This window comes from Haplochromis burtoni, unplaced genomic scaffold (genome assembly GCF_018398535.1).
Source record: "Haplochromis burtoni strain Fernald_Lab_line unplaced genomic scaffold, NCSU_Asbu1 Contig_430, whole genome shotgun sequence".
Classification (NCBI taxonomy): domain Eukaryota; kingdom Metazoa; phylum Chordata; class Actinopteri; order Cichliformes; family Cichlidae; genus Haplochromis; species Haplochromis burtoni.
This window is the reverse complement of record NW_024582791.1, coordinates 147,544-174,811: the sequence shown is the minus strand read 5'-3', so window position 1 is coordinate 174,811 and position 27,268 is coordinate 147,544. Positions and strand designations below refer to the sequence as shown.

Sequence of the window (27,268 nt, the reverse complement as noted above, 5' to 3'; positions counted from 1 at the left end):
TGTGTGTGTGTGTGTGTGTGTGTGTGTGTGTGTGTGTGTGTGTGTGTGTGTGTGTGTGTGTGTGTGTGTTAGATTCGATCAGAAAAACTCACAACTTCTGGATGCGAGTGAGCACAGCAGACAGCACCGCCTGTATTTCAGCTGCTGAGCACGTGCAGACCACCGGGTGTCTCTGTACCTGGAGCTGCTCTGCAACATACTGCAATACATGAAAGAGGAGATGTGCAGTCAAAAAAAAAAAAAAAAGGAAAGACATAGGAATAAAAAAGAAAAAGAACGAACCAAATCCACCCAAAGTTATTACGGAAAGCTGCAGGCCTTACCTGCCCCTGCCAGTCTGTGCTGTTGACTAAAATGAGGCTCTCTGGGAGCGCCGAGTCCGACAACAAAATCTGGTTAAGCTGATCGTACACTGCTTTCCTCAGAACCTACACACACACACACACACAGAGTACATAAATCTCCCCACAGCGACACATTTGCTCTTCAGATGACTCATCACCACATACATAATTCATTTCTGAGCTCCAGGCCGGTCGTACATTATCAGAATTCATGTGTTTTATTTTTTTAAAAACGCGTGGGTCATAAGCAGACGGAGAACAAAGGAAGATTTTTTTGGTCTTATGTTAATTCCTCTGTGGGAAACAACCACAATACGCAGGTTTATTTTTGTATACATGGTTGAAACGATGATGCTGAAATCCTGGAAAGAGCTAAAGCGAAATGAGATTTTATAACCGTTCAGTGTCGTACCGGCGTGCTGTGTCCCAGCTCCGGGGACCTCTCAGAGTCGGAGCTGTTGGTCCGCTCACTGAGAGGTTTGGACAGCTGTCTCTCCTTCATCGGAGTGCTAATGCGCTTCTGCCTTGGTGTATGGCCTCCATCCAACCTGGTGGGGAAAAAAGGAAAAAAGAAAAAAACAAAACAAAGTCAAACTCAAGAAATAAGAAGTTCAGGATTTTTCAGCATAGTCGCCTCTGAGGCCTCATTTTTCCTTTCATTTTATAAGCTTTACTTAGAGATCCTGAGTTGCCCTCAGAATTTACCAACCACAGGGTTTGTAAGCATGTTCATTAAAAGAAGGGGTTAATGCCTGAATTTGTATCAGATCCAGTGTACAGTTATAATGATATAGGATTGTCTTTAGCGTACATTACATTTTTTGTAAACTAAATGCCCTCCTGGCAGACTTGGGGGATCCAATCTGGCACTAACTCTGCTGATCACTTAACTTTTCACCTTTCTGTCCAAACATATAATTATTCTGGCTCTAAAAAACAAGATGGCAGGGGTCATTACTCAAGCTAAAACTGAGCTGATTAGTAAAGAGGCCAACGCACAGATTAAAACAGCTAAACAAATGTATCTGGGACTAAGCCTTGGGTGACTTACCTCGGCGATGCCATCGGCTGTGCTTCACCTTTGCTGCTCTTAATGGGTGTACGGGGTTTTTCTGCCACGGACACCATGATGCACGGGCCGACTTCAGCGAACAGCTCCTGGTCTGTTAGCTCCTACACACAAACAGACACACACAGTCCACAGACAGGCTGTCAGTGTCAAAGAAAGGAGATACTGGCACCCACTTTTTTGTGTTTCTTCTGCTCTCTCAATCTGTCTCGCTTGCAGCACAGATGGCGGCGAATCCGCCTCAGAGTGATACCGACAAAGATCCCAGCACAACATTAACTCTCGCTCTTTGACACACTGACACTCATTTAAAAACACACGAGGAAAGTCGTACCAGCGTGTCGGTCTCAGACGGGATCTCATCCAGGTTGCGGCTTCGGGAAGGTTTCATCTTCTCCAGAAGAGGCTGCTCCCCCTGCTGGGAACAGAAGGGAGAGGCAGTCAGTCTACGGGCTTAATGAGCCTCGAGATTTGGTAAACAAGAAGAAGGAGCAGAGCTCTCGGCTCTCGGCTTCAGGGAGAAAACACAGCAGCAGTTACGCCCAGAAGATGTTGGTTTTCGTCTGCCGTTTTAGGCCAGACGAAGCATTCTACACAAATAATTAGATAGGACCTACTTACTGAAGTGAAAGCAGCTCCTTCATCTTCCAAACACATATTTGAGAAAGTGTCCCAACAGCAGTCAGAACCTAAAAGCTTATTTCATTATGAAGGGAGGAACTGGAGCTGCCTGAAGCACATCCAGTGCCATCCATTCAAACTGAGAGACTAAACACTTTTTATTCAGCAGATGGTCACCGTCAAAGACTTATTGAATTTCTGCTCCATTAAGGAAATGTTAGCGTGAAACATTTTTCAAATTTCACATTTCCAGTGCGCTCCCCGCCGTGCTGACTGTCACCGGCTTTAGATTCTGGATATTTAGCACATCAATGCAGAGTCGCATGCTGTTTTTCATGCTTCTTGCTTCATTTCATGCTGCATTCTTCACGTACTTTATGGTACTATGTGCTACTTAGTCACACTGTTTTACTACAGCTTTATTGTTTTGCTATCCTGCCACTAGAAGCACTTTGCAATCTTAGGTTAATGCCGTATCGCTCAGCTTCTCGCGTACTTTTACTATGACTTCTTAAGGGCCCAAGAAATAGAAGAAGTTATAGTATTCACAAGAAATCTTGAGCCAACCCTACGTTCTTTATGTTTGGCTAATAAAATGAGGAATGTGCAGCAATTTATTGAAATATGAATGAAGCATATTTAAGGACAGACTGCACAGCGTGCTGAGATATGCCACGTTTTCAGCAAATTACGTGTTTTATTTGTAACAATAGTAGTAGAGCCTACAAAGGGATGGCTCAAGACTTGTGCACAGTACCGTATATCCAACACTACTAAATTAAATTGTGTATCAAGTTTTTTCCCCACAAGGTAACGTCAATGTAGAGAAAATACAAATACTCTTGAGTTTTTGCTGAGACGGACACAGGTCTCACTTTACACCAACGAGGCGAGCGCTGCATTTGGACACAGGTTTGAAAGCGTTCCGGTTGTAAAGTCAGATATCCTTCGTGAAGAGTTCACTGCGCTCTAACAGGTGAGGCGTTTCAGTGAGTTACTCACCGGACTGAACGTGTCTCTGCCCAAACTGCCTTTGCTGTTCAGGCTGCCGATCTCCGTCTGAGAGCTCGACTGAGACATTCCCTCAAAGAACGGCCTGAGCAAACACACACACACACACACACGTTAACTTTTTATTCAGATACTTACATAACACACATTTATTTTTTAATGATAGACAGAAAGAAAGAGCAGAACAGAAGAAAGTCAAGTAACAGCGGTGAGACTTCTGGGTTCTGGGTCACTCTGAGGCTTTCTGATGTTATTGAAAATAATGACTCAGACTGGGCAGCGATTCTGTGTCGTTTAAGTATGCAAAGAAGACTTTTTGAGCAAAATAATGATTATTCAAAAGTTCTGATCAAAGTTAAAACTGACCCAGTTTTGGCTCATGCCAAGCTTTTAATCTGTGGCTGTAATGAGCAGCTTCGCCCAACAGAGGGGGCTCTGAATTGTTAATGAAAGTCCTCTCTGTGTGCTCGTCAGTGTCTGTGCGGGTGAAGCGGGAGTGTGGGGGTGAATATTAATGTCGCGTCTGTGCCAGTGCTCGTACCTCAGCTTAGGTTTGGGCGTGCTCAGGATGCTGTCGGTCTCGTCCAGCTCCGGCCCGCTGTCGCTCGGGTTGTACATCTCCAGGCTGTCGTACAGCTCGTCCAGGTCCTCCTCCACCTCCTGGATCTGCTCCCTGGACACGTGCTCCAGGCCAAAACCAACCTGGGAGAGACGCACGGAGGAGAGGGTGACCAACACACACGGTCGCTGTGCAGCTTTGACACCTAGAGTTTCTGTTTATCACCTGAATCTGTCACTTCTCTTCACACAAAAAGCACATCAACGACAGCCTCCCTTCCTTTAAATGAGCACTAATCTCTGTGCGTACAGGGGACAGACATGTTGATACCAGCTGTGAAACCCGACACGGATCACTGCCTGTGTCTCTGTTGACACCACGGGGCTTTGCAAGCCCGCAATTTCACAGAAGCTGAATATCAAAAGTGAAAGAAGCGAGATGCTTACATGCCACAGTGACCTGGCTAACATCAGAGCGAGTCAGGCAGCTCAGCCTAACTCCTAAACAGGGAGCCCAGTTATAGCAGTGATTTGGACTTAAAAGGTAAGTATTCATGCATGTAATCATAAGCAATACAAGCAGGGATAAACAGAAATAACATGAGTTTGTGTTTGGACCAGCACTCAACTCCAAAAATGTTCATTCAGCATGGGAACAGAGACGTCTTTACGATTTAAAGCGCACTCAGGAGCCAGCCAGTAAACCACACACAATGGATAATCATTTGTATTGTTATCTGATGTGATAGCATAGCTGGTTCTGCTTTCATAATGTAACACTATCCGCCTGTGTGTGTGCGCGCATGTGTGTGAGATCACTGAGGGGGAAAAACAAGGTGGAGACGCATTCATTAGAAGCAACCACCTCAAAGTACTCCGACAGGTGTTTATATGTCTGTGGACAGACTTTTCATTGTGATTGTGTCATAGGCACACGCGTGTGGCATCTCAATGAAAGCAGACTTGGACGGCAGGATATTTCCTTAAGGAAAAACACCAGCGCTGTAAACAATATCATTTCAGTCGCTGGTACTGGGAATTTGTGTAAAGCACTACTGATCCATCAGTTCAATCACAAGCTGCACTTTTGTAATATTTGTTGAAATGCATTGTGTTTTAACCTGCAGGAGGTCCTGAGTGTTTCAGATTGATGTGCATTCTCACGGAAAGTGTGTTTAGTGCATGATGTGAAGCTGTCCCCGCTGCTGCTATGGTGACACTTTTCAACAAGTTTATGGTCTTTTTATGCATCAAATGACAGGTGAGGTGTCAGGCCCTTTGTAGTGTTATTGTTTGTCGAGGGGATTGATTTAGTTATTAGGCAGTTGGTCAAATAAGGTCAAAGTCTTACTGCCTTTAGTACACGTGGACTGATGGTGCATCAGAGGAATAACCGTGAGACGGCCTTGGTCTGAGAATTCTTTACTATCGAGTCAGATGTGATTTTATTGTAAAAATCATCTAGTTTGCTGTTCAACAAGGATACGCTGGGGTAAAATTGGGTTTCTATTGCAGCGATGAGTTTCCAGATAGTTAATAATTAAACTTATGGCTGAATCTATAAGAATCCAACTATCCTCTGCTCCTTATCTGAGTTTGGGTCACAGGGACTCTGGGGCGGTGGGGGACTGAGTGTTTCTCAAGAGAGCCCAGAGGTATAATCTCTCCAGCTAGTCTCCTGGCAGCCTTCTCTCGGTAGGACATGGTTGAAACACCTCTTTTAGGTGACGTCCAGGAAGTATCCTAATCAGGACCACCTAAACTGACTCCTTTAGCCCACGGGGCCTTGACCTGAAAAGGCTACATTGGTCCGCAGGGGTTTGCTGCTTATTGGATTGAGCGGTGATCAGTGTGGAGGGCAATCCAATCCTCAGCTTCCAGAACCAGTTTGCAGTACATGGAGCGTCACTTCTACCAAACCATCATTAAATAATCAGGTCAGATTTGACCAGAGGCCTTCGTCAGATTAGATCACACAGACTGAACAAGACCCACCTCTGAACTCCACTTTTGTTTCAATCTCAACTAAACACCTAAAATTTTATAACTCTGTCTTGTGCGGCTGTGATGTTTTCCCAGTGACAAAATCTGTACACAAACAGACATAAACAACAAATATCAAACCGCCTTCGTGGTACTTAAAAAGTAGCAGAAAGAGTTTTGCTAGGATCAGCAATGTTTGTAATCACATGAATAAAGCAGAAGTAGATTTTCTGCAACACTGGTCACAGCAATACACATGGAACATTTTACAATAACAGTGATCTGAGTAATTAAAATAAAGGAAGTCACATGTTCAGGCTTTGCCTCTGCACACCATTACAGCAGATCTTAAACCAGCTTTAATTAAAGAAAGTGTTGCATTCAATGTTCAGGAATTACAGACATTTTTATAACCAGTCTCCTGTTTTCAGATGCTCCAAATTAACCGAACACAAGTCGAGAAGGCTGAAGTGTAGAGCTTATGGACGTCAGAAAATGCCGTTTCCTCACTTGGGATGCTTTGTTAGGCCTTTAATGCAGCCGCTGCTTTTTTGTGGGTCTCTGCCTTCAGTAGCCAAAAATCTGCTCCGCTGAGTTGAGATTAGGTGACTGACTTGAAGAAAATCACATTTATTTGCTTCAAGAATCTCTTTAGTTGCTTTTGCAGTTTGCTTTGGGTCATTATTTGCACTATGAAGCACTGTGTGACCAGTTCTGCAGCATATGACTGAATCTGAGCAGAAAGTACAGCCCTGTGCACTTCACAGTTCATCCTGCTGCTTGCATCTGCAGTCACATCATTAACAAACACTACTGACCCAGTTCCACTGGCAGCCATACATGCCCTCGCCCTAACACTGCTGCCACTATGCTTCTCTTCCCATCATTCTGCTACTTTTTCATCTTAGTTTGAGCCGTCCACAAAAAACTCTCCAGAACTGTGCGTGCTCTTTTAGATGTTTTCAGTCCAAGTCCGAGGTGACTTAAGTGAAACCGCTGATGGTTTTCGTGCACTTTGGCCGTCTTCTGTGCTCTTTTAGGCTTTTTAGTGTAGCTGAGCTGCTGAGTGCATCCATTCTTTCTAACAATGCACCAGACTGTAGATTCTTTTCGCTACTGAAGTTTTTGCTCTTTCTGTGACAGGTTTCCCGAGATTTGCAGGCTTAATGACGGCATACTTCACTTGCACCGACATCTCTTGGGCCTCATATTTAAAATCCCAGTGAAAAGCTACCAAATACAAGTTTAATTAACTCCAGATCTTTTATCCTCTTAATTTGTCATTGAATAATGAATGGATGGGCATCATCTGGCTGCTGTGCAGCGAGTTATCCAATTAATTAAAAAAACAAACAAACCTCGACTTAAAGCTGAAAATCTGCACGTTAATACCAAATCTGAAACTCCTCTGTGGTCGTGTGCAGACACAAAACTACACAAACAATCCAACTGTATGAAATCAAACAAAATCAATATGCCGTACACGCTTATACAAATAAAATAGCAATATTCCAATTTGCAATTTTGAAAAGCGACACGAGCAAGCACAGGATGCAAGCACAGACGAACAAAATTCGATTTGTAAAGACACAGAGGGAAGGCAATGAAATTTTAATAGATTGTAACACACACGCACCCACTTTGAGACAGCACACACATATTTTGCTTGACAGAAGCACACAAACATCTTTGTTCTATTTTAAATTACAATGTCGTTGTGAGCTGCCAGCTGAATCTCAGTTGTTCTGCCACATCTCTCCCACACATCTCCGCGTGTCTTCAAAGCTCAACTGAAATACACGTCGACTCCCAACAACCTGGCAAACGCACACTCTGAACCTCGCACATAAAGCCGAAGTGTGGACGTGTGATATAAGTGATCAGGAAGGAAGAAGAGCCACGGAGAGGGGAGGGGAATAGAAGAGAGAAAAACAACGGAGAAATGAGCACCCACCTCATCTGTGACTTTAAACCTTTTCAGCAAGGCGACAAACTTCTGTTTGATGTTGGGTTGCTGTGAGAGAGAAAATGGAAAAAAAAAGGCACAACGTGAAACTCGGAGATAGATGTTCATATCAGTGTGTGTGCGTGTGTGTGGGGGGAGAACACGACAGCCTAGGGAAAACCGACAGGAGGCAATCTCCACGCACTTTTCACGCCCGATGAGTCAAAACAGCAGCAGTTAATGGATGCATCATCACTTCTGCAAAGGAAAAATGTGCCTCGTGTTATTACACTGGAATATGTGAGAGCGGGCCCGTTACCGAGGTTATCCAAGTCGACGCTTCCCAACACGAGATGCGTTTCCTGAATAATCGCAAAGGACTGATTATCTTATTCAAAAAGTGATCTGAAAAAGGAAGACGTAACATTTACTGAACGCGAGTCTGGAGTTTTTCTTGAAACGTGCGACATCTGTCCGACTCGGCAGTTCAAGATTCAATTACATTTTTGCGTGCGTGACATTTGTGAGCCAGACGAGATTATCCTGCAAAAAGGAAGCAGATCTTCAAATGCACAAGTTATTTTTACCTCAAAAACTAAATCCAAGACTATTTCTAAAACACTACACTTTTTATAACCTGTAATAACCATTTGACGGCCTCATAGGTGAGTTGATATGCTTACTAACTAATTTGCACACGCAGCAGTTGCAGAGAAATGTTATAATTTATTGAGCCACCTGGTCTCTTGTATTAGCCTCTGGCTCATACTCTACAAACACATCACATAACGCCACCGTTGCTTTAAATGATAATGTAGTAAGCTCCAAGCAGCTGGTGACATTGTTGCAATTGCTCTGTTGACACAAAATAACTGCAATATGTTTAGAATAGGTTTTTTTTTTTTTCAATGTTGCAGTAAAGCTAAAGCAACTAAATACAATGTATTCACAAATAACACATTCATTTCAGACATAAATGTATTAGAGTATACAAAAGGTTCAGCTAAACAAAAATCAGAAACAAAGAAGGAATAAATCACATGGTCTAGCAAGAATGGCCATGGGGGAGGTTTGACACCAGTGCTCGAATGTATTTACTGTCACATGTCAATCAATGGTATCCTGCGTTCTCATTGGTAGTCACTTTAATTGCTCACTTCAACCGTCAGAAAAGTTAAACTCAAGGCCCGCCCACTATGTATTGCCGGCGATCATTTCCCCCATGGTTATTTGAAGTCATGGATTTCTATGGGGACTGGTTGCCATGGTGCCGCCAGTCACTGTGTGAATACCCCTTAACTCTGGACGTACCCACCCACCTGTTAGCTGTCAGTTATTTTGCCAAATGTCACTAACAACATTCACTGTGTGGCCCTACAAACTGCCCATTCACCTCTAAGCTGTAATAGCAGCACACTGTAGCAGTAATAGAGGTAGTTTATAAGGTAGCGAGCAGCAACCACCATAGCAGCTTCTGCAGTTCCTCCAATCACCACTCGAGGATGCTTCTAGAAGCAAAGCACACAGACTTTCATATCCAAATGATCAACATCCCTGCAGAACGTGCTTACAGCCCAGTCCAAAACCTGTTTTGATTTCAGCAGCACATTTTTTCCCCCTAACATCGATGTTCACAGTTGTATGACTCACCCACTGAAATATTAAGCAGCAACAAGTCTTAGCTGTTTGTCAGACAGGTGGATGCCAACAGAGGCGTAGCTGCAGCTCCCTGTGACTAACGTTTGTCCTTTCAGTATCTCTGTGTTCATCTATTTGTTAATGTGCATCAGTGATTTGTGGCTTTACTGGATTCTTACATAATTCTGCATAAATCTAATAAACACTATGATTTTTCGGGTATGTAATTACCTGGATCAGTCAAAAACAGATTATTCTGCATGAATATTTCATCTAGAAAGCAATTTACTAAATGTACTTTCCAAAAAATTTACTTTGATCCTATGATAGTGATCTAAATTTATATTAGTCAATGTGATTATTTCCCAACTGAGTTTACAAAGGCAGGACCTCTATTATTGTCCGCTGTGTTTTATAACTCATGACTTAGATGTCCTGATTGGACATGAAAAATACAGATAATGAACAAAAGGCATGGTTTCAAACGCTTGGCATCATCCTCTTATTCTGTGACATTAATTTAAATGCACAAAGTCAAGCAGCAAATACAGCCGACTCATAAACACACAACTGTCCATGCAAACACTGCAGTTCACTGTTTAAATATGAAGATTATTCTACCTGAAGCCATCTTTGAGATGCGGCATGTTTTTCTTTTTTTAAAATTAGTGGAAACCCAACAATCTTCGCATGTGTGTAAATCTACTTCAGGCCAAACGTTAAAATAAAATTCTCAGCGTCGTTTTGGGTTTTAAAAAAACAACAACCCAGAAACAAAACAAAAAAAGAAAGGAAGAAAAACTCAGTTTGGATGTAAAAAATGAAGGAAAAAAAAAGTACAAAGCAAAGCTTTCATCTGCAAAACAAGTGGGTGTCTGAGTGGCTGTGGAGAGCGAGAGTGTTTTGGAGGATTTGTTGCAATTTGCTGCTACGCAGTGGAGAGGGTCGGCTTCATGTCGGACCTCCTGGGGACGCACAGGGTGCAGGGTCTGCTGTAGGGGCTTTTAAGAGCGAGTACATATTTAATGTGTGTGTAGCAGTGCAGGTGGTTAGTGTGTGCATGTGTGAGCGCGCACGTGTGTGTGTGTTCTTTAGAATCTACAAAGGTGCCGCAATAACAGCCTCCTTAGCCAAACACAAGCACGCACATACCAAATGCTGCCTTTCTTCTGCTAAGCTGCAGCTCTACCTTCATTTTTCCCAGGGTGATTTAAAAAAATTTAAATTGTGTTGTAATCTGTGCCTCCTGCTGAGCCTTTATGTACAGTTTATGTGTGCGCGTGTGTGTCCGTGCAGCCTCAGGTTAAAATCGGCCTGATTACACGTAGAGTGAATGAGCGGCAGAAAATGGATTTGCAGATAAACCAACACGGGAGCGAGCCAGGCCGAGAGAGAGAGACAGGAGCGGGAGGGGAGGTTGGGGCGAGCAGATAAGGAGGAGAGGTTGAATGAGGTGAGGCGAGAGGCTGCGCAGGAGGAGGGAGGGTTGTTGAGTCCAGTCAAATCAAATTTATCTGAAACGGCCGTCGCACGAAGCGGGTTTGCTGCAAAAGTGCTTCACGCACAAAACAAGCAGGTAGGCACAAAAACGAGTAGAAAAGAGAGGGAGGATGAAGGGGGAGATCAGGGAGGGGGCTTTTCTTCTCCTTACCCTGGTGATACCAGCGTTGGAAGGCAGCTTACGCCTCGGCTTCTTCTTCCTCACCTCCTCGTCTTCATCAAACAGATACTGAGAAGGAAAAAGTGAGAGAAGCACGAATGAGAGGAAGACGAGGAGAGCAAGTGGTGCTTTAAAGGTTAGTTCAAGGTCGCCAACTCCAGCTATAAGAAAAAAAACTAATGAGTCTTAGCGACACAATTTGTCTGCGTGGTTACACTGTTGCTCCTGGTAACATGGATACATTGTTTTTTCATTCAGCTGCTGGCTGCCAACATGAAGCCAAAAACCACTATTTCTCTTTATTTTGTGTTTTTTGGTTGTCGTTCCTCCTTTTGTGCCAGCGAAACAAAGAAATCAGTTTTTAGGTTTCTGTAATTACTAATACTGTGACTTAAAACTTAGGTGCAGCTCTAATAGCTTAATCAGTAGGTCACTAAATGTATTCTTATTTTTCAATAGACTGATATCAGTAAACAAGGCTGATATTAGCCAATACAGATAATCGGGCGCTATATTCATGCATGGTCAGTATTTATCTGAAATGTAGTTTCTTCAGGAGAATTTTTCATGATATAATATCACAATCCTTTAATGTCATTAATGCACTAACCAAAGTCAGTGCGCAAATCTGGAAATCTGGCAACACTGGCTCGCCGTGTTGCCAGGTGACAAGTAGAGCAGAATAGATGTGGCTAACTTGGCCGACCCTGACGTTCAATTAAAATCAATTAAAACAACAGCTTGTGTTTATCCCCCCCCCCATCTGTCTCTCATTTAGCAGTGTTGAAATGTCCCTCAAAACTCAACTTAACTTGCTCTTGGTTATATTATCATCAAAACACACAAAAACCATGAAAACAAGAAACTGAACCCCAGCTCTGACCCGATTCCTGCTTCAGTATTGAAGTTAATTCTTCACCTCTCTACCGTAACGCCCTGCGCTCCGTTTATCCTCCCTCTTGGCGCTCGGATTCCCTCCGTCTCTCCCTTCTGCCTTTTCAATCTGGCCCCCAAAAGCCTCATTGCTCTCTTCTTATCTCTCCATGCTGTCTTTTTGCTCCTTTCAATCTCTCGCACCGATGGGCACCAATTCCCCTTACGTCCCCCTGAGACCCACCGTCTTCTCTCTCGTAATCTCAGAAAGAAGGTAACATAATAAAGAAAGCACCAGTGCTCCGCTGATCATCACACCAGTGTCATTGTGAACTGATGCTCCTGGAGAAAACCCAATAACCCCGTCGGTTTGACCAAATCTGGACGACTCGCTTTTTCTGTCGTTCCTGTGTCTGTTTATACAAAAATATTTATTTGTAGACGTGGAAATCAGTGGGAATTATGATATTGGTTCAAATGTGAGTGCTGGGTTTTTGATTTTTAGATGCTTTCCTTCTTTGTAAAGCTGTAAATATAAATTATTTATGATCTGTGCTGCTCACATACTTTCAGCAGCCGCTTCCATGATGTAAAACAACTTGAAAATGGAGGGCGAGGCATTAATATTTAATTAAAACAACAACAACAAGCTCGTGTTGAAAAGTGTAGAAACCATATTAGCTCAAATGTGATGGCATTAAATGTTTTCCAAAGCAAGCAGAGTGACTGCAAGATTAACCATGAAGTGATTGTTGTCCTCATCTCAACACACCTGCCCGTGAATGGGGTCGTCGCTGCCTTCCTGCTCTGACGAGTAGCTCTCCTCCTCTTCTTCAGAGTAGTTGTCGATGTCTGGAGAACGATCTAGGGAGACGCAGAAAAAGAGACGCCACTGAGGAATGGGAGCAAACTGACAGGAGGAGGGCAGACACAGACTATTAGAGAGAAAGATAGATTCGGTGAGATGATGTGCGCACCAGACATCTTTGCTTTAGGTCCCTCGTGATCGATGGGCTGACTCGACAGGGAGTAGACTCTGATCTCAGCCACGGGCACTGAGGCATCCTTCACCTGGCTGTGCAGCCCCAGGATCTGGGCTCCCTCGCTGGGGTGCTGCATCACCTTGAGGAAGGAACAAAGCAGCAGCGTTTAAACGAGATCAGAGTCAGCTGGATTAAATGTAAATGTATCCACATCCTAGCTACGTTTTTATCCACAAGTATCCACAACTTAGTGTGTGCTAGCCTGTATGAGATTTGAATAGAATCTCGACGTTCTCTTTAAAAGAAACTCTTCCCAAATGAGCGTCTGAATATTCAAATAGCAGCATGCAAACAGGAACAAAGAGACTGAAAAAACAAAGAAGTCAGATAATCTTTTTAACTGAATTATTGAGGATAAAATCTACTTATTTCCATTCTTGGTCTTCCTGTACAGACAAAGTAGGGATACACTGGACTATACATCATTTAAAGAGCATTAGACGAGGAGGGGGAACAGCAGTGAAGCAATAGAGACTGGCATGAAAGCTCTGCAGATGGAGAGAACAATAAAGAAACCGGGAGACAAAACAAGGCTGAGGAAAATGAACAAAACCAGACGCCGACAGAGAAAGCACGCACAGGCGAGGCAGAGGCAATCAATTCTCTGTGCGGCTGCAGCAAAGAGCAGCGCCACGTCTGCTGTGTGTGTCTGTGTGTGTTTGTGCGTCTAACCGAGTGACACCCAGCCTCTCTCAGGAATCTGGTCACACTCGCACATTTAATGAAGTCTGAGCAGCTTATTATGGAGCCAGCCTTAGCCAAACATTCAAGGAGAGAGACGTTGTTGCCGTGCATCCATTCACCTACACTGGCGCACATGCTGCCGATAGGCTCCCGAAGCTTCCTGCAGCTGCTAATTTTAACCATTTTCTCAAAGAAAGACAATTATGCAAATCTGTCAAACAGCATGAAGATGAACATGCGTGTCTGAGAGGAACACAGACGTAATTCGACTGCTTTTCCCCTCATGAGGACAGTAAAACCCACACAAGGATTCAATGCAGGCGCATCTTCTGAATCTTTATGCAGTTTTAAAAATTAAAGTAGTTAAATGCCACCTGAGCTCTTGATGCTTTATTTTCTTCAGGTAGTAAAAAATTAAATAGCAGTAATGATGACTTTAACATGATTTTAATATATCTTCAAAGCCTAAAAGTCCGAAACATTTATAGATATTGATTAAATTAAGAAAAAGTAATGAAACCAATGTTTTATTTCTCAGTATCGTGAAAGCACACGGGCAATAAATGACAAGATGATTTTAAAGGAATTGTTATGTCATCTCGCTCTCACACTTCCACTTCTTGCAAAATTGTGCATTTTATGGAGGATTTCATGGTGCTTAAAAAGTGACAACCAGTAATTTTACACCGCTAGATCTTTGAATAACCTCCCTCCACCAATGACATCACATAAAACCTCCAACTGAAAGTGAGCCTGTGTGGTTTGCACGCTCTACAAAAAAAAAAAAAAAAAAAAAAAAAAAGTAATTTTAAGCTTTAAAGTCAGACTCTCTATTTGCCTCGTACAAAAAAAAAAAAAAAAAAAATCACAAATCACCCATTAACCCCCTTGTGAGCATTGTTCATGTAACAGATTTTGGTAGATGTCCAAATAGTCCGGAGATAGTTTGTAACAAAGGTAATAAGGAGTCGGTTCCTACTGTGCAGGATTTAACAGTAAATCACAAGCTAACAGCTCTCTGAATGAGTGAATTTCGAGCTGTGTGTGAATCAGCTTCACTTTTAGATTCAGACTGGAAGCCTCTCACACCAATTGCCTCTAAAGTGTTTACTACCAGGTAAATCAAAGCCATTCATTACTCTCATTATTAGTCGCTTTGATCGTTCGCCTTGAAGTTGAGAAAGATGATCTTGAGTCCTGCCCACTAGTTGCTAGTTTGCCCATATTTTTACCACATTTTTGAACATAGTTGCTTCACTTTCTATCGTCTCTGATGGCTGTGAATCACTTCCAGAGTGGACGTAGTTTCAGTCCCCAAAGAAAAGTCCAACTTCAAAACATTAAAAAAGCAGCTTGACACCAAAAAAAAAAACCCTAAAATGTGTGGGTGGTCTACTGCTAACCTGCTCCTGTGCAGCCATCGATCTTTAACCACCTCACCAGTTTAAGCTTTTATTAGGGCTCAGGATCACAGCTGCTTGATTGACAGGTGAGAGGAGCGCAGGCTGACTGCTAAACTTCACCTCGGCCGCTTTGAGTTGCTAATCTCGACTTCAAGGTATCTGTGGTGTTGGTGGCTTTTGTAGCATTTTGTATGCAGAGAAATAAAACAGCTTCCTGTGTGGTCCGAGACAATAAGAGCTTGTTAGAGAGGTCTGTGCTGTGTTTCTGTGAGTGTCTCATTAGTCTGTTATTGTGCACTAATTAGCGGCCATCCTTCTCTGTAATGTAAACCTATAACACAGCTTATTGGCGCACTTTACCAACTAAGCTTGCTACGACTTCAATAGAAAACTCAAAGCTGCAGAACAGTGCTCCACATCACACTGCCTACTCTGCCTCTGTATAACATTCATGGCCGTGTCACACTTGCTCTCAACAGTAACTTTGTCGACACACTTTCACTTAGACGTAACTTATGTAAGTATTTTATTATGGCCCATAACTGAAGGCAGCTGCTGAGCTTGTGTTCATTTATTCAAACAAAGCACTGATTGCAGTGAACACATACTGTGCAGTGTGACGGTTAAAGATAGCTATACTCAGTCTCCGAAATACATGGCAGCTTCTGAAAATCTCTGCAAAATGAACTTTGTGCATTTTTTCTGTGGATTAAATTTGCCATCCCACGAGGCATCGGGGGGCTTTGCTGCACATGTGTTGAGACACCGTGAGTGTATAGAATAGTTAAAAACAAAAAAGACGTAACTGAAATTAGACATTTTCAGCGCAAATCTACAAATCTACTATGGCAACTAAATGAAAGGAAACTGAAGTGTGAAGAAAACTTCAAAATAAAAGCAAAATGAAAACAAATGAAGAATTCTAAATATGCAAAAACACGCAGCCACTGTTGAACAATGTTTAGTAAGACTCGAGGAATTAAAGGTTCAGAGCCCGCTCAAACGAGACGTAGCGCATAACTACGACTGCAGTGAGTCCATCACTCCACTCAGTGATTTAAAGAAATCGACTAACCCGTTAACCTGGTCCTAGAGTCTCACTGTACCTTGTGGGTACAAAAATACTACTTTGTAGCAGTTAAACTGTGATATCCTTGGTATTTTTTGACGATTTATCTAAAGAAAAGGAAACAAATGATGTGTTCTTGCAACATGCTGATTAGTAACAAAGTGCCTAAAGATACAATTGTTATCTGTACTGTGTAAACACAACACTGGTTAGTCCAGAGAGACTGGACTGAAAATATGTGGAAAAAGCAGCCAAACAAAAGCTTTTAAAGACCTTCAGAAATCCTGGAGAACTTTTGCTCCGTACCACATGAAAGGCTATTCAGAAGCAAAATATAAAGAAATGGGGAGTGGCTCAAGACTTTTGCGCCATCCTGAACTTCTTCTGAGTTATCCTTCATTTGCTTCCCAACCAGTCACGGCTTCTTGAACCTGGTTCTGGAAGTTTCTTCCTGTCGAAAGGGAGTTCTTCCTTCCCACCGTCATCAAAGTGCTCGCTCATAGGGGCTCATCTGATTGTTGGGGTTTCTCTGAATTATTATAGAGTCTTCACCTTACAATGTAACGTATAAATAAAACTGAATTTGTAAGATTCAGATTCAGAAGCAAAATGTTTCTGAAATCATGAACAGGTTCAGCAGTTCATTCTCCTCCTGCTGCTTGCAGGGTCAGTGGAAACTACCTGTCATATTAAGGCAGCACAGTGCCATCAACATGACATTTCTCTGTGACTCTGAAAGCCCACGTGTGTCCCCTGTAGCGTATTATTTTCCTGACACACACACAGAGCTTTAGGCAGAATATGGCAGCAGAGTAACTTCTGCTGTGGCTCAGAGGGAATGAGTTTGAACCTGCCGTACGTACGAGTCTGAATTTATGGCCTCTGCCCTTTATAAAGCACTCAACAGACAAATTGTCTGTTGAGACTGGCTCTGGAATAAAATGTGACTTTATTATATATGCAGGGACGGCCATGGACAGCCAGCAGGCACCAAAAACATAGTTTAATCAGGACTGGAAGTCTGCCTTAGGGTTGGATGTATTATAACAGCTCACTCTACCGTATTTGGTTCAGTTCCATCTACAAAGACACTCCTGTAAACATGAGATCAGACCCGTTTGTTGAGTGACTGTGGATTTATGTTCTTTTCTCTCCATAAAACATTTTATGTGAAGCCAGTGAGTTGAAGGTGTTTTACACATTTAATAATCCTGACTTACACACACACACAGCTGGTGAAAGCTAACGGGCGTTCCTAAAGGACAAAGACCGTCCACACGTGCGCACACAAGTACAGACGGCATAAATCACCAGCCTTTTAAAGCAGTTTCATATCGGAGGAAGCAGGGAATGTGAGGAGCTTTTGGCAGAAGAGGCTGAAATTTAATTGTACGTTTGATTTATGGCGACATTTATGTCGGCCGAGAAGAGGACGCCGGGCCAGAGATCAAAATCCAGCGTCTGATTTGAAAGCGCACTCGGCGAATTGAGTTTACGTGAAGGTTAAATGAAGGTTGGCAATAAATACGTTTTGCGAGCCGCCGCTGTGAATGAAAATTTCCTGAATGACAAAGGAGGAGAGGAATGATGTGTATGAAGGGAGCTGCCACAAGAGAGGAGCATCGCGGATTATCGTGCTGGATATTAGCTTTAGAAAACGTTCTGCGAAGACCGGCTGAGAAATGAAGATCGGATTTAAGCAGAGGGCAGAAGCTGCATGTTTAGAGAGATGAGACCGTGACCGGTGGCTTGTTGGGTCAACAGCTCAGATCAGCTGGGACTTTTGTCTGGCTGCAAAGGATGAGACTCCACTGACTCGACAGCTCGCAGCTGACGCACCCTCAAACATGCAGCTTAACCTCCATCTGCTGCCTCAGAGGCGCCCAGTGCTGGAAATGTAAGAATAAATAATAATACTATAGCCACTCGTCTGTTAAAGCAAAGTGCAATCGCTCACCTGCCTGATACTCATTTCCCTGCAATGCTGACACAAACACGAGATTCTGCAAAGTCTCAACTCTGCGCTTCACCTCTTTGAAGACCGCAGAGAAATGTAACCGCTGCTGAGAGGACGCGCGGCCGTCTCACAGTCGGCGTTTCACTTTGAATTTTCTACATTTTTGGGAACGAGCTCAATCTTGAACACTGTCAGAGGATTTCGTCTGTTTTTTTCAGAAACGTTCAGCTGGACTTAAAGACAAACAGATGGAAATTTGGCCATAAATCAAGAATGATAGAATTTAATGATATCACGATATGTGGCAGTGGTTAGCACCGTTAGTGGGGTTAGCTTAATTGGTGACTCTAAATTGCCTGTAGGTGTGAATGTGAGTGTGAATGGTCTGCGACAGACTGGCGACCTGCCCAGGTTGTACCCCGCCTCTTACCCTTTGGCAGCGGTAGTATGGTGGTACATCCCTGAATTAGATAAATGGAAGGAAACAGATGTATGGATGTTTAACCGACATGTTTGGAAGCTGGTAAGAAGTGATTTCAAATGATCACTGATTGGTGGATTTAATTGCCCCCTTCCCTACGTGTTGGATACTTAAGATAGATTTTCACTACTTCTCGCTCTCCTGTAATCATAACACTCTGCCTAAAATAGAGCTTTTGTGGACAAAAACACAACACAAACGCTGCTTTTCTCTGCCTCTTTCTCTCTCACACAAACATCCGAACAATCATTAAGACTCTCCCTCCTTCCGCATCTTAAATTATCCATCTCCATTCAGCTCCCTTTGTCCTCTTATTTACCTCCAATTGTTTGCTAGCAGCTAGTAGCAGTCAAACTCTGACAATAGAAACGATCCCGCTGCCTTTTCTCCAGAAATTGTTCGCTCTAGTTTTGACTCGTCACAGTCTTTTTGTTTGGAGAGCACTACAACTGTGCAAAAGTGCCGCGAACAAGGTCAGCTGGCACAGATGTCTCCTATAAGAGCTTCGGGCTAAACATTATTTTCCATCACTAGCCGATGAATCATCTATAAATGTTTCAACAAAAAGCTGCAGCACTGCTTCCAGTAAAGAAACGCTGAGGGTTTATTTATGGGTTTAAATAAATGCACATTGCTATTCAAAGAAGCTAAACCTAATTTAGAAAAACACATTTTAGAAAGATGAAAAAAGGCCAACAGGAGACGTATTGAATGTAGCTCAAATGTCCCATTTTCACAGGTTTATTCTAAATCCAATAAATGCTGCACATTTAAGGCATTTGAGGAAACGTCAGGAATAATCAAAGAGGAAGAAGCTGAAGAGGAAAGTGATCAGATTTAAAGGTTAAGAAAAACAGAATAAATCACCTCTGCAGGTTTACGTTACCTCGGCCATGTTGATTAGACCCAAAGCCAGGGTCTTGTAGCCCAGGATGGTCCTGTTCTTGTATCGCTTGCGCCTCTGCAGCATGATCTGAAGCTTGTTGGCATCTCTCTTCAAGAAATGTGGATACTGCAGGTAGAAAAACACACACACACACACACACACACACACACACACACACACACACACACACCTTATTTCCTGAATGAATTCAGATGTTTCAATAAATAATGTTTATTTCTCAGGACTTGATAATTAGACTGATCCAAGCTTCTTGTATAAGTCCCCTCACACACACTGACCTCGCTCAGCATCCCCAGGTGTCAGACTACTTAGTCTGAGCCCAACTATGACATAACCCATCATTAACGATCTCAGCAGCTGCACTATAAATGGAACCAAACTCGCTCCTGTAACAATGTTTAAAGCCGTGAAACGACTCCGGTGGCTCGATTTTAATAAGCTTCCTCTCTGCAGCGCTGCTGCTGTAGGAAGTTTAATGTATAATGTATAATGCCTGGCTCGGTGCACTCGGCAAGCTCCAGAGAGAGAAACTCCCTGACCTTTTAGCAGCGTTTTAGAGTCATGGAAATCGGAAAGCGTGATTTAGAGCACAAGAAAACCTCGCTGGGAACTACATTAACCACGCTCTGCCTTAATGCACTCCGTATTGTTGCTGTATGGAGAGTTGCAGGCGACACTTCTGCAGCTTTGTGTAGACTTTTCCAAACTATCCCAAACTGTTTTAATATCACAGGTGCAAATGCATCAGAGCTAAAGGATCCGCTTCCCTGATCCTCCCTCATCTAGCAACGCCAAAGTTTTCCAGGTTTGTAAAGATACAGTACTGTGCAAAAGTCTTAAGCCACTCCACATTTCTTTATGTTTTGCTAATAAAATTGGAAATAGGTGCAACAGTTTACTGAGGCGTGTAAAAACATACATACTGGAGTATATAAGGCAAAAACTGAGTTTGCACAATTCTGATGAGCTTGAAAGTCAATATTTGGTACGACCACCTTTACTCTTCATCACAGCCTGAACTCTCTGAGGAAGCTTTCTTCCTATTTCTTTAAGTAGACTTCAGGAATAGTTCTCCAGGTTTCTTGAAGGACATTCAAAGCTTCTTTGGATGTTCCTGCCTTTTGTTCTGTTCTCTGTCAAGATGATCCCACACTGCTCTGGGGAGCCCAATCCATGACTGATAGTGCTTCATTGTGTGTTTTTCTATCCAGGTGTGCTTTCACTGTACTGGCAGTGCTTCGTGAATTATTGCTACACTGAAAACTGAAGCCAATTTCACTCAGACACTGTACAGATGGTATTGCATGGCAGATCAAAATCTGACTGTACATTTCTGCGTTCATAATTCCCCAATTTTGACAAGATCTGCAACATCACTGTCCAAACCATGTTTTCCACATTTTTACAGATGGCTGCAGACACTCACTGTTATGAGTTCTGACCTTTTCTGGACACATTGATGATCATTTGGCCGAAAAAATTAAAATATGAATTTTGGATTAATGACTCTATCAGACCTGTTACCACTGATTTTCACTTAGAGAACTTAAAATTGGTTATTTGCTAAGTTGTCTGTCACATGTAGACACAACACTGGTTCATCTCTTGATTTCGGTGCCAAATAATTATTGCTGTGAAAAGGATCAGGTACAAAGGCTGGAGTGAAAATGAAAATCAACCATTGTCAAACAAACACAGAGACCTTCAGACGGCCTGGGGAACATTTGATCCAAACCACTATGAAAAAATTACAAGAAGGCTCCTCGGTAAAATATAAAAAAATGACGGTTGGCTCAAGACTTTTGCATTTCTGAAGCTAGAGATTCAATTTTTTGTGTTATTGTTGTTTCTATGTTTTCTGTAAAACCAGAAAGTTATTGTTTGGCTGTGATTGACGGGTCCCTGATCTCGCTGAACCTTTGTTCGTACCTGGAGGGAGAAGGTGAGCTGCAGATCGGTCTCCGTCAGTCCTGCTGAGGACAGCAAGATCTCATTGGAGCGCAGGATCCGCTTGGAGCCCTGAAGACGAGACACAGACTGATGACTACAGAAGAAACGGTGAAAGTAAAGAAAGCAAGCAAGAAAAAAAGAGAAAGATTTCTATTAGCGTGCCCTAGCTAACCCCAGCAGACTCAAAACAACAGACTCATCATTATCATCAGCCATGCACAGCCGGAGGAGGAGGTGAGTAAGGAGAAATGCCTGATAGGAGAAAGCAGGGCTGGAAGACTGAGCGAGCGGCAGCCGCATGGAAAAAGAATTAAACCAGCTTAAAGAGCCTTATGTGAGAGAGCAGCAGAGAATTTAATGGTTTACTTAGAAAACAAGACGATAGCAATCAAGACTGAAAACGAGCCAGCGAGTAGAAGTTTGGAGTGGAGCCCTGGCATTAGAGAGAGAAATGACAACAAAATGTGACAAAATGCAGTATTTTTGAAGTATTCTGTGCTAACTTTAACTAACTTGGCCGCCTGCGCTGCCAAAAAGCTCTCCAATGGTCAGAAAAAGTGGGATTTGGCAGCGCTGCTCCTTCTGCCAGTTCTAAGAGAAAAGCACCCGGCTAATGAGGCATTTCAGAAAGCAGCTTGGCTGCAAAACAACGAGGAGGAAGCGTGTCTGCGTCCAATGAAACCGACTCAGCAAAACAATAAACGGCTTTACAGAAAAGCCAAACGGGGCAACAAAGGCTGAGTCTTTTGGGTTTTTCCCCAGGTGGGGAGTTGGTTCGTTTTTCATCGTCTGCTCGTTAAGCATTGTTGAAAGTGGAAATCTTTGAATCCTATAATGTCATTTAATGATTAAAGATAAAGATAAATGTTCAACTCAAGCAGACTTTGACAAAACAGGATGTAACCTTGGGGAGGATTTCATTTCTAGGAAAGTTCAGTCAGACTTTAAAAAAATTGATTTTGTTTCCTGGAACTGAGCTTGGAGGTATGATTTTAGTGCCCATCATCTAATTCTGTTTTGGTTATTACTCAGTTATCGCTCATAGACTGTTCACAGGGATCTGTATGTGTGATCTTTAAAGTTGTTTTATTCTGTTTGCAGAAACTTTTTCTTTTGATGCATTTCTAAAATAATGCCTCCATAAAACTCCAGCCTCCGTGTACAGCAGGTGTGCTTCACCTCGTGCTCCTGGAGACGTCTCGTACCTGCAGTTTGACCGCGATGACGACTGAGGTGAGGTCCTTATCCAGCTCCTTCAGCATGATCAGCTTCTTCAGGGTCAGATTGAAAAGCCTGCAGGAAACCACACACAACGACACTAAAATTAGATTCGATATCCAGCGCCCTCGCACTGCTGCGCCCTGAGCTGTGCAGGGAACAGATGGATGTCTGATGACCTGTTGATCACTTTGCTTGTGCTGCGAACTGAGTCTCTGGGATCGGGAGTGTTCAGAAGCTGTCTGGAAAAACTTTAACTGAACGCCTCAGTGCTCACATTTGCACATGAAGATATTTTTGCCAGCTGCTTATCTGTCCGCGTTTACTGTCGATGAGATTATTTCAGCCTAGGAACATTTCAACTTCAATTCACCCCAAAAAGCTTAATATAGGGCAAAGAGTTAAAAAATAAAAGGAAATGAGCAAAAAGAATTTGCAAAACAAAAAACTGAGGCAATTTGTCTGCAGCACAAACAAATCAACTTTCTCTGCACAATAAGTTACAAGCTTGAAGCGATGATTAGGGGAAAATATTAGAATTACACCAAAGTACTCTTATTAAAGTTTTCTTATGGACAGAAAAGAAGAAATATTTGACCTGACAAAGTCACTGAGTGTTAGCCACTTTGAACTGAGAGCTAGCTAACACCAGGTATCTTTAATCAGGGTTGATATTCTAGCCAATCCAGATAAATGTAATAGTCTGTATAGAGCTTTACAGTAAACCATTGTCCCTGTTAGACTCTTTCTGGCTAACGACCCATTTATCGAAAGCTGCTAGCCAATGAGAATGCAGCATCCTTAATTTTGTTGTGGTTCTGACCATCTTTTATATACAGTCTATTAAATCAAACAAGTATGAAACTGAAGTTGGCTGTAAGTGAGCTATAACACACGATTATTATTATTCACGCATATCTGCTTAAAAATGATGTCATTGCACAGTTTGTCGAGGCGTACGCACAACACTGTCTGCAGCACATGCAGCTGGGAGTCAACTGTGTATATTCACTAGAGAAACAGTATCAGCTGATATATACAGAGGAGGTTTGAGCACTGACAGCCAAAATCCAGCATCAGTCACACTTTGTTGTGGACCACATACATGTCTGTATTATGGCCTAAAAGCCAGCTTGTGGTAATTTGTCACTTCCTGTCTCCTCTCCGTTCACCCTGTCCCTCTCATCAGGGCCATCAAACACAGCAAAAATAAAACAGGACTTTAGAAGAGGCGTTGAGCGCGGTTCTGCTTTATCTGTTGGCAGGCTGTTAAAAAACAAAATACTCCAGCCCACGATGAAAATGGATTGCTATTTTTGTCAAAGTTAAAAATGTCCCGTTCAAATGACACCAACACTTACGTCAGCACACATAAACAACGACAAAAAACAAAAATCCTGCCGGATGTCTTCCATCTGAAAAAAACAGCTAAGAAACGAGAGATTGGCCTCAGGTTTCCTGACACTTAGAAGAAATACTCAAAATGCCAGTGTTCAAAAACACAAAGGGACATACAAGACCAGGAGCATTTAAAGACCTGAAACCGAATCACTGAAAAGACACACACACACACACACACTCTCGTTTTGATATCTTAGTGAGGACATCTAATTGACATAATGCTTTTCCTAGCCGCTTACCCTAACCATCAAAAATGTATGCTTAACCCTCAACGCGTAGCCTAAGCCCAACCATAACCTAACTGTAACCCTGACCAAAAAAAACACATTTTGGGTTTTTTGGTCCCCACAAAGATGTCTAAACAAGTACAAATACACACACACACACCTCCCCAATAGCACCCGGGGGTCAGTCTGTTCAATAATTCATCTCCAGGGCTTAAGGGACAGAAAGTAAACCGCTAGAATAAACCTGACAGAGCAACCTGGAGGAAATCAAGAAGAAACATGGAAGCTAAAAACCAAACAAAAAACAAAAGCAAAAGACGCGCAAAGAGAAAAAGACACACATGCATTGTGCCAATAAATTATATACAGGAAAAGACAGGACAACAACAGACAAGAGGGAGGAAGAGGAAAAGACGTAAATGACAAATAACAAACAGAGATGTGGAAACAGCCGTGAATACAGAGGAGGAGGAAACAAAAAGCAGGCAGGCAACAAAAGGGAGAGGAGAAAGGAAGCGAGGCTGAGGCATGAAAATTGAGGGAGACATCACCAGAGAGAAAAGAGGAGTGGGGATGACAGAGGCTGGCAAAATGTGCACCGAGAGATGAACTGTCTGACATCGCAAATGGAAAAACAAAACATCTTTTCTTTTCTAGGGCGACCAATATTTAAAAGCAGCAGATGGAGAGCAAGATAGTTTAAACGGTCAGTTATGTAAATATTCGCCACACCCTGCACCGATCAATCGCCCAGAGAGGACAGAGGTCACATCTAAAGAGCCGCGCTGTTACCCAAAACATAGACAAGAGTCTCTTTTGATGTCACACTAAAAAGGCGGAGGGCGAGGACAGGAAAATTGCTCCGCATTTCTCCCTCAGCTCTCTCTCGTCTCACCTGGGCCTTCTCCTAAATCCACCCCACTTACTCGCCTTTCATCTTTCTTTAAGTGCTTCCTACCCAACCACCGAAATTGACAAGTGGCCCCCGACTGCTGATGCAACCGCTGGAAAAAGAAAGAAAGAAAGTCAGCGACAAACACAGAGAGCCTTTTCTGAACGCAGAGGTTTTCTAGTTTCACGATCAAAGCAGCCGGGAGAGGCTAAAGCTATGAATAAAAAAACGATCAATTTTTATCTCCGATAGAAAAGGCCAGCTAAGACTTCTGCTTACACCTGCTGGATCTGAGTGGAATGAATCGAGGTGGAGAGGGAGCAGAAGAGGCCGGGTGCCAGTGGTCGATCGGAGATGGGGCTGAAGCACCTGGGGCGAAGGGAGGTGTGGGTAGAAAGTGGATGAGGGAGACGCACAGATATACACAGAGAGAAAAACAAACTGCAAACACACAAATCAGCAAGAAAAAACTGTTAAAAGGTTACTACAAGCAACCACCCAACACTTAGAACTGCTCCAGTATGACTTTCTCACAATTATTTTATCGCTTATTTTCCAAAAAGCCCCAGAGTTTGGTTTCAAATCTTCTTCTTTCCGTTGCTCCCTTTGATGGGTCGCCCCCGCAGATCATCTGCCTCCATCTCACCCTCTCCCTAGTTTGGTTTTAAATATTAAATGCCAAATGTTGACATTTAGAAGAATTTTGCCTGGGTGAAAGTAAAATAATCTGGCCATCAAAGGTCTCAGTCACATGGTGTAGAGACCGGTTGCTAGGGAAAAAGGTGTATTAACCAACCGGCTGCAAGCTGCTGGAACTCAATGGGTGAAATCTGGTCACAGAGAAGGATATGGTGATAGCGGCAACCTCTTTGCAACTGCTTTGTTTGCTAGCAGGTGACAACTTTTGAAGGATGACACCAACTTGTCTGCAAACACCTGCCAAATGGCAATTAAATCAGAAAAAGTGCAACGCAAACAGGAAACGGACAACCGTTCAATTTGAGCGGTAAGGCACGACTTTTACTTTCAACGCAAACGTTTTCTGTTTGCGGTTTGCAACACGCTAAGTTTCTCCAAGAGTAGTTGGTGAGTTGTTTGCAAACAATTCTGCAATCGGCTAGCAACTAATACATCGCCATCTCTGCAGTAGATGTTGTGGCAACCAACTGGTTAGCCAGAGGTTTAGCTGGGCGATCACAATCGATACCAAAGCGACTGCATTGGTTACATAGTGGGAAACAACTGGTCTCCAAACAATCCCAGACCCTCTCTGTCACTCCCAGGACAGAATGGTAAAGGTTTACAAAGAATACCCATCTAATTTATGACTGCAGACACATAGCAAACATGCTGCAGTCAAAGCGCCTGCTTCAGTCTGCATGCCAAATATCCTTGGACAAGATGCTAACACCAAGTCGCTCTCTGATGCATACATCAGTGTATAAATGTTAGACAGAAAGCGGCTACATTGGAAAAGCATGGAAAAAAGTGGTTGTATGAATGGGTGAATGAGGCAAGTTGTACAAAAGCAGTCTGAGTGCTCAGAGTAGAAAAGTGTTATATAAGAACTATTCCATTTACCATTAACCTGCACAGCTCCACATAAATAATTAGCATTAGCATATATCTACTTGGCATGGTAATATATAAGAAATAGCTTTGCTAACTGCTATTTTCTACATTTTCCCTCTTATATTTCCATCTAACTAGAAGCAGAGCAGCCTGTAAATCATCTACGACACCAGAGTCAAGGCTACAGAAATGTTAAGAATCCACACAGTAACTTTTAATTTACTGCAGTAATTGGTTCACCACAAAAACTAGTTCAGTGCTTTATTGCTTGTGTTATATAACAGCTTCAAGAATTCAGATTTCCCTCGAGAGGAACTTACTACTTTACTTGTTGCTCTGTAAATGGATGCGAGGAGCGCTGGGATTTCTGCACAGTCTGAAACACGAGTTTTCCATTAAAGCATCGGGTAGACACCAAGTTTTATTCTTTTCCACTGTTATTTATGCTGTTGTTTAACTACTGTAAATCCCCTACAGGATTAAAGAAAATGCTGCACCAGCCTTCACTGCCACGGTGATCGGACCAGTAACCATAGTCGGCGAGGGGAATCACATGGTAAAGGTCAAAACAGTCCGCCCGCCACCAGCACTTCCTCTGTGGTTCACCTCTCACTCCTGCCCTGGCTCCTCGACAGCTTGTCACTACACTTTAAAAGTCACTGCCCGTTATCATCAACCCGAACAAAGGAACAGACTCGAGCAGAGCATGGCTGAAAGAAAAATAAATCGGCATGTGATGGAAACGGAGAGAGCGGCGTCTAC

General features: G+C 42.8%; 1 protein-coding gene across 3 annotated transcripts in view; it reads right to left on the bottom strand.

Moving 5' to 3' along the window:
• Positions 1-27,268, bottom strand: part of LOC102304127 (phosphofurin acidic cluster sorting protein 1) — a 67,179-nt gene that overhangs the window by 8,151 nt on the left and 31,760 nt on the right. For 2 of the 3 annotated variants that reach the window (XM_042213254.1, XM_042213256.1), the window contains exons 2-15: positions 22,402-22,489; positions 21,176-21,265; positions 19,226-19,351; positions 12,680-12,824; positions 12,475-12,566; positions 10,821-10,898; positions 7,541-7,600; positions 3,587-3,747; positions 3,037-3,130; positions 1,748-1,831; positions 1,396-1,517; positions 757-892; positions 324-428; positions 93-199 (exon numbers count right to left, since the gene is read on the bottom strand). In XM_042213254.1, coding sequence (XP_042069188.1) covers positions 93-199; positions 324-428; positions 757-892; positions 1,396-1,517; positions 1,748-1,831; positions 3,037-3,130; positions 3,587-3,747; positions 7,541-7,600; positions 10,821-10,898; positions 12,475-12,566; positions 12,680-12,824; positions 19,226-19,351; positions 21,176-21,265; positions 22,402-22,489 — 1,488 coding nt within the window. The remainder of the gene's footprint in view (positions 1-92; positions 200-323; positions 429-756; positions 893-1,395; positions 1,518-1,747; positions 1,832-3,036; positions 3,131-3,586; positions 3,748-7,540; positions 7,601-10,820; positions 10,899-12,474; positions 12,567-12,679; positions 12,825-19,225; positions 19,352-21,175; positions 21,266-22,401; positions 22,490-27,268) is intronic. The other variant, XM_042213255.1, reaches the window with a different exon arrangement.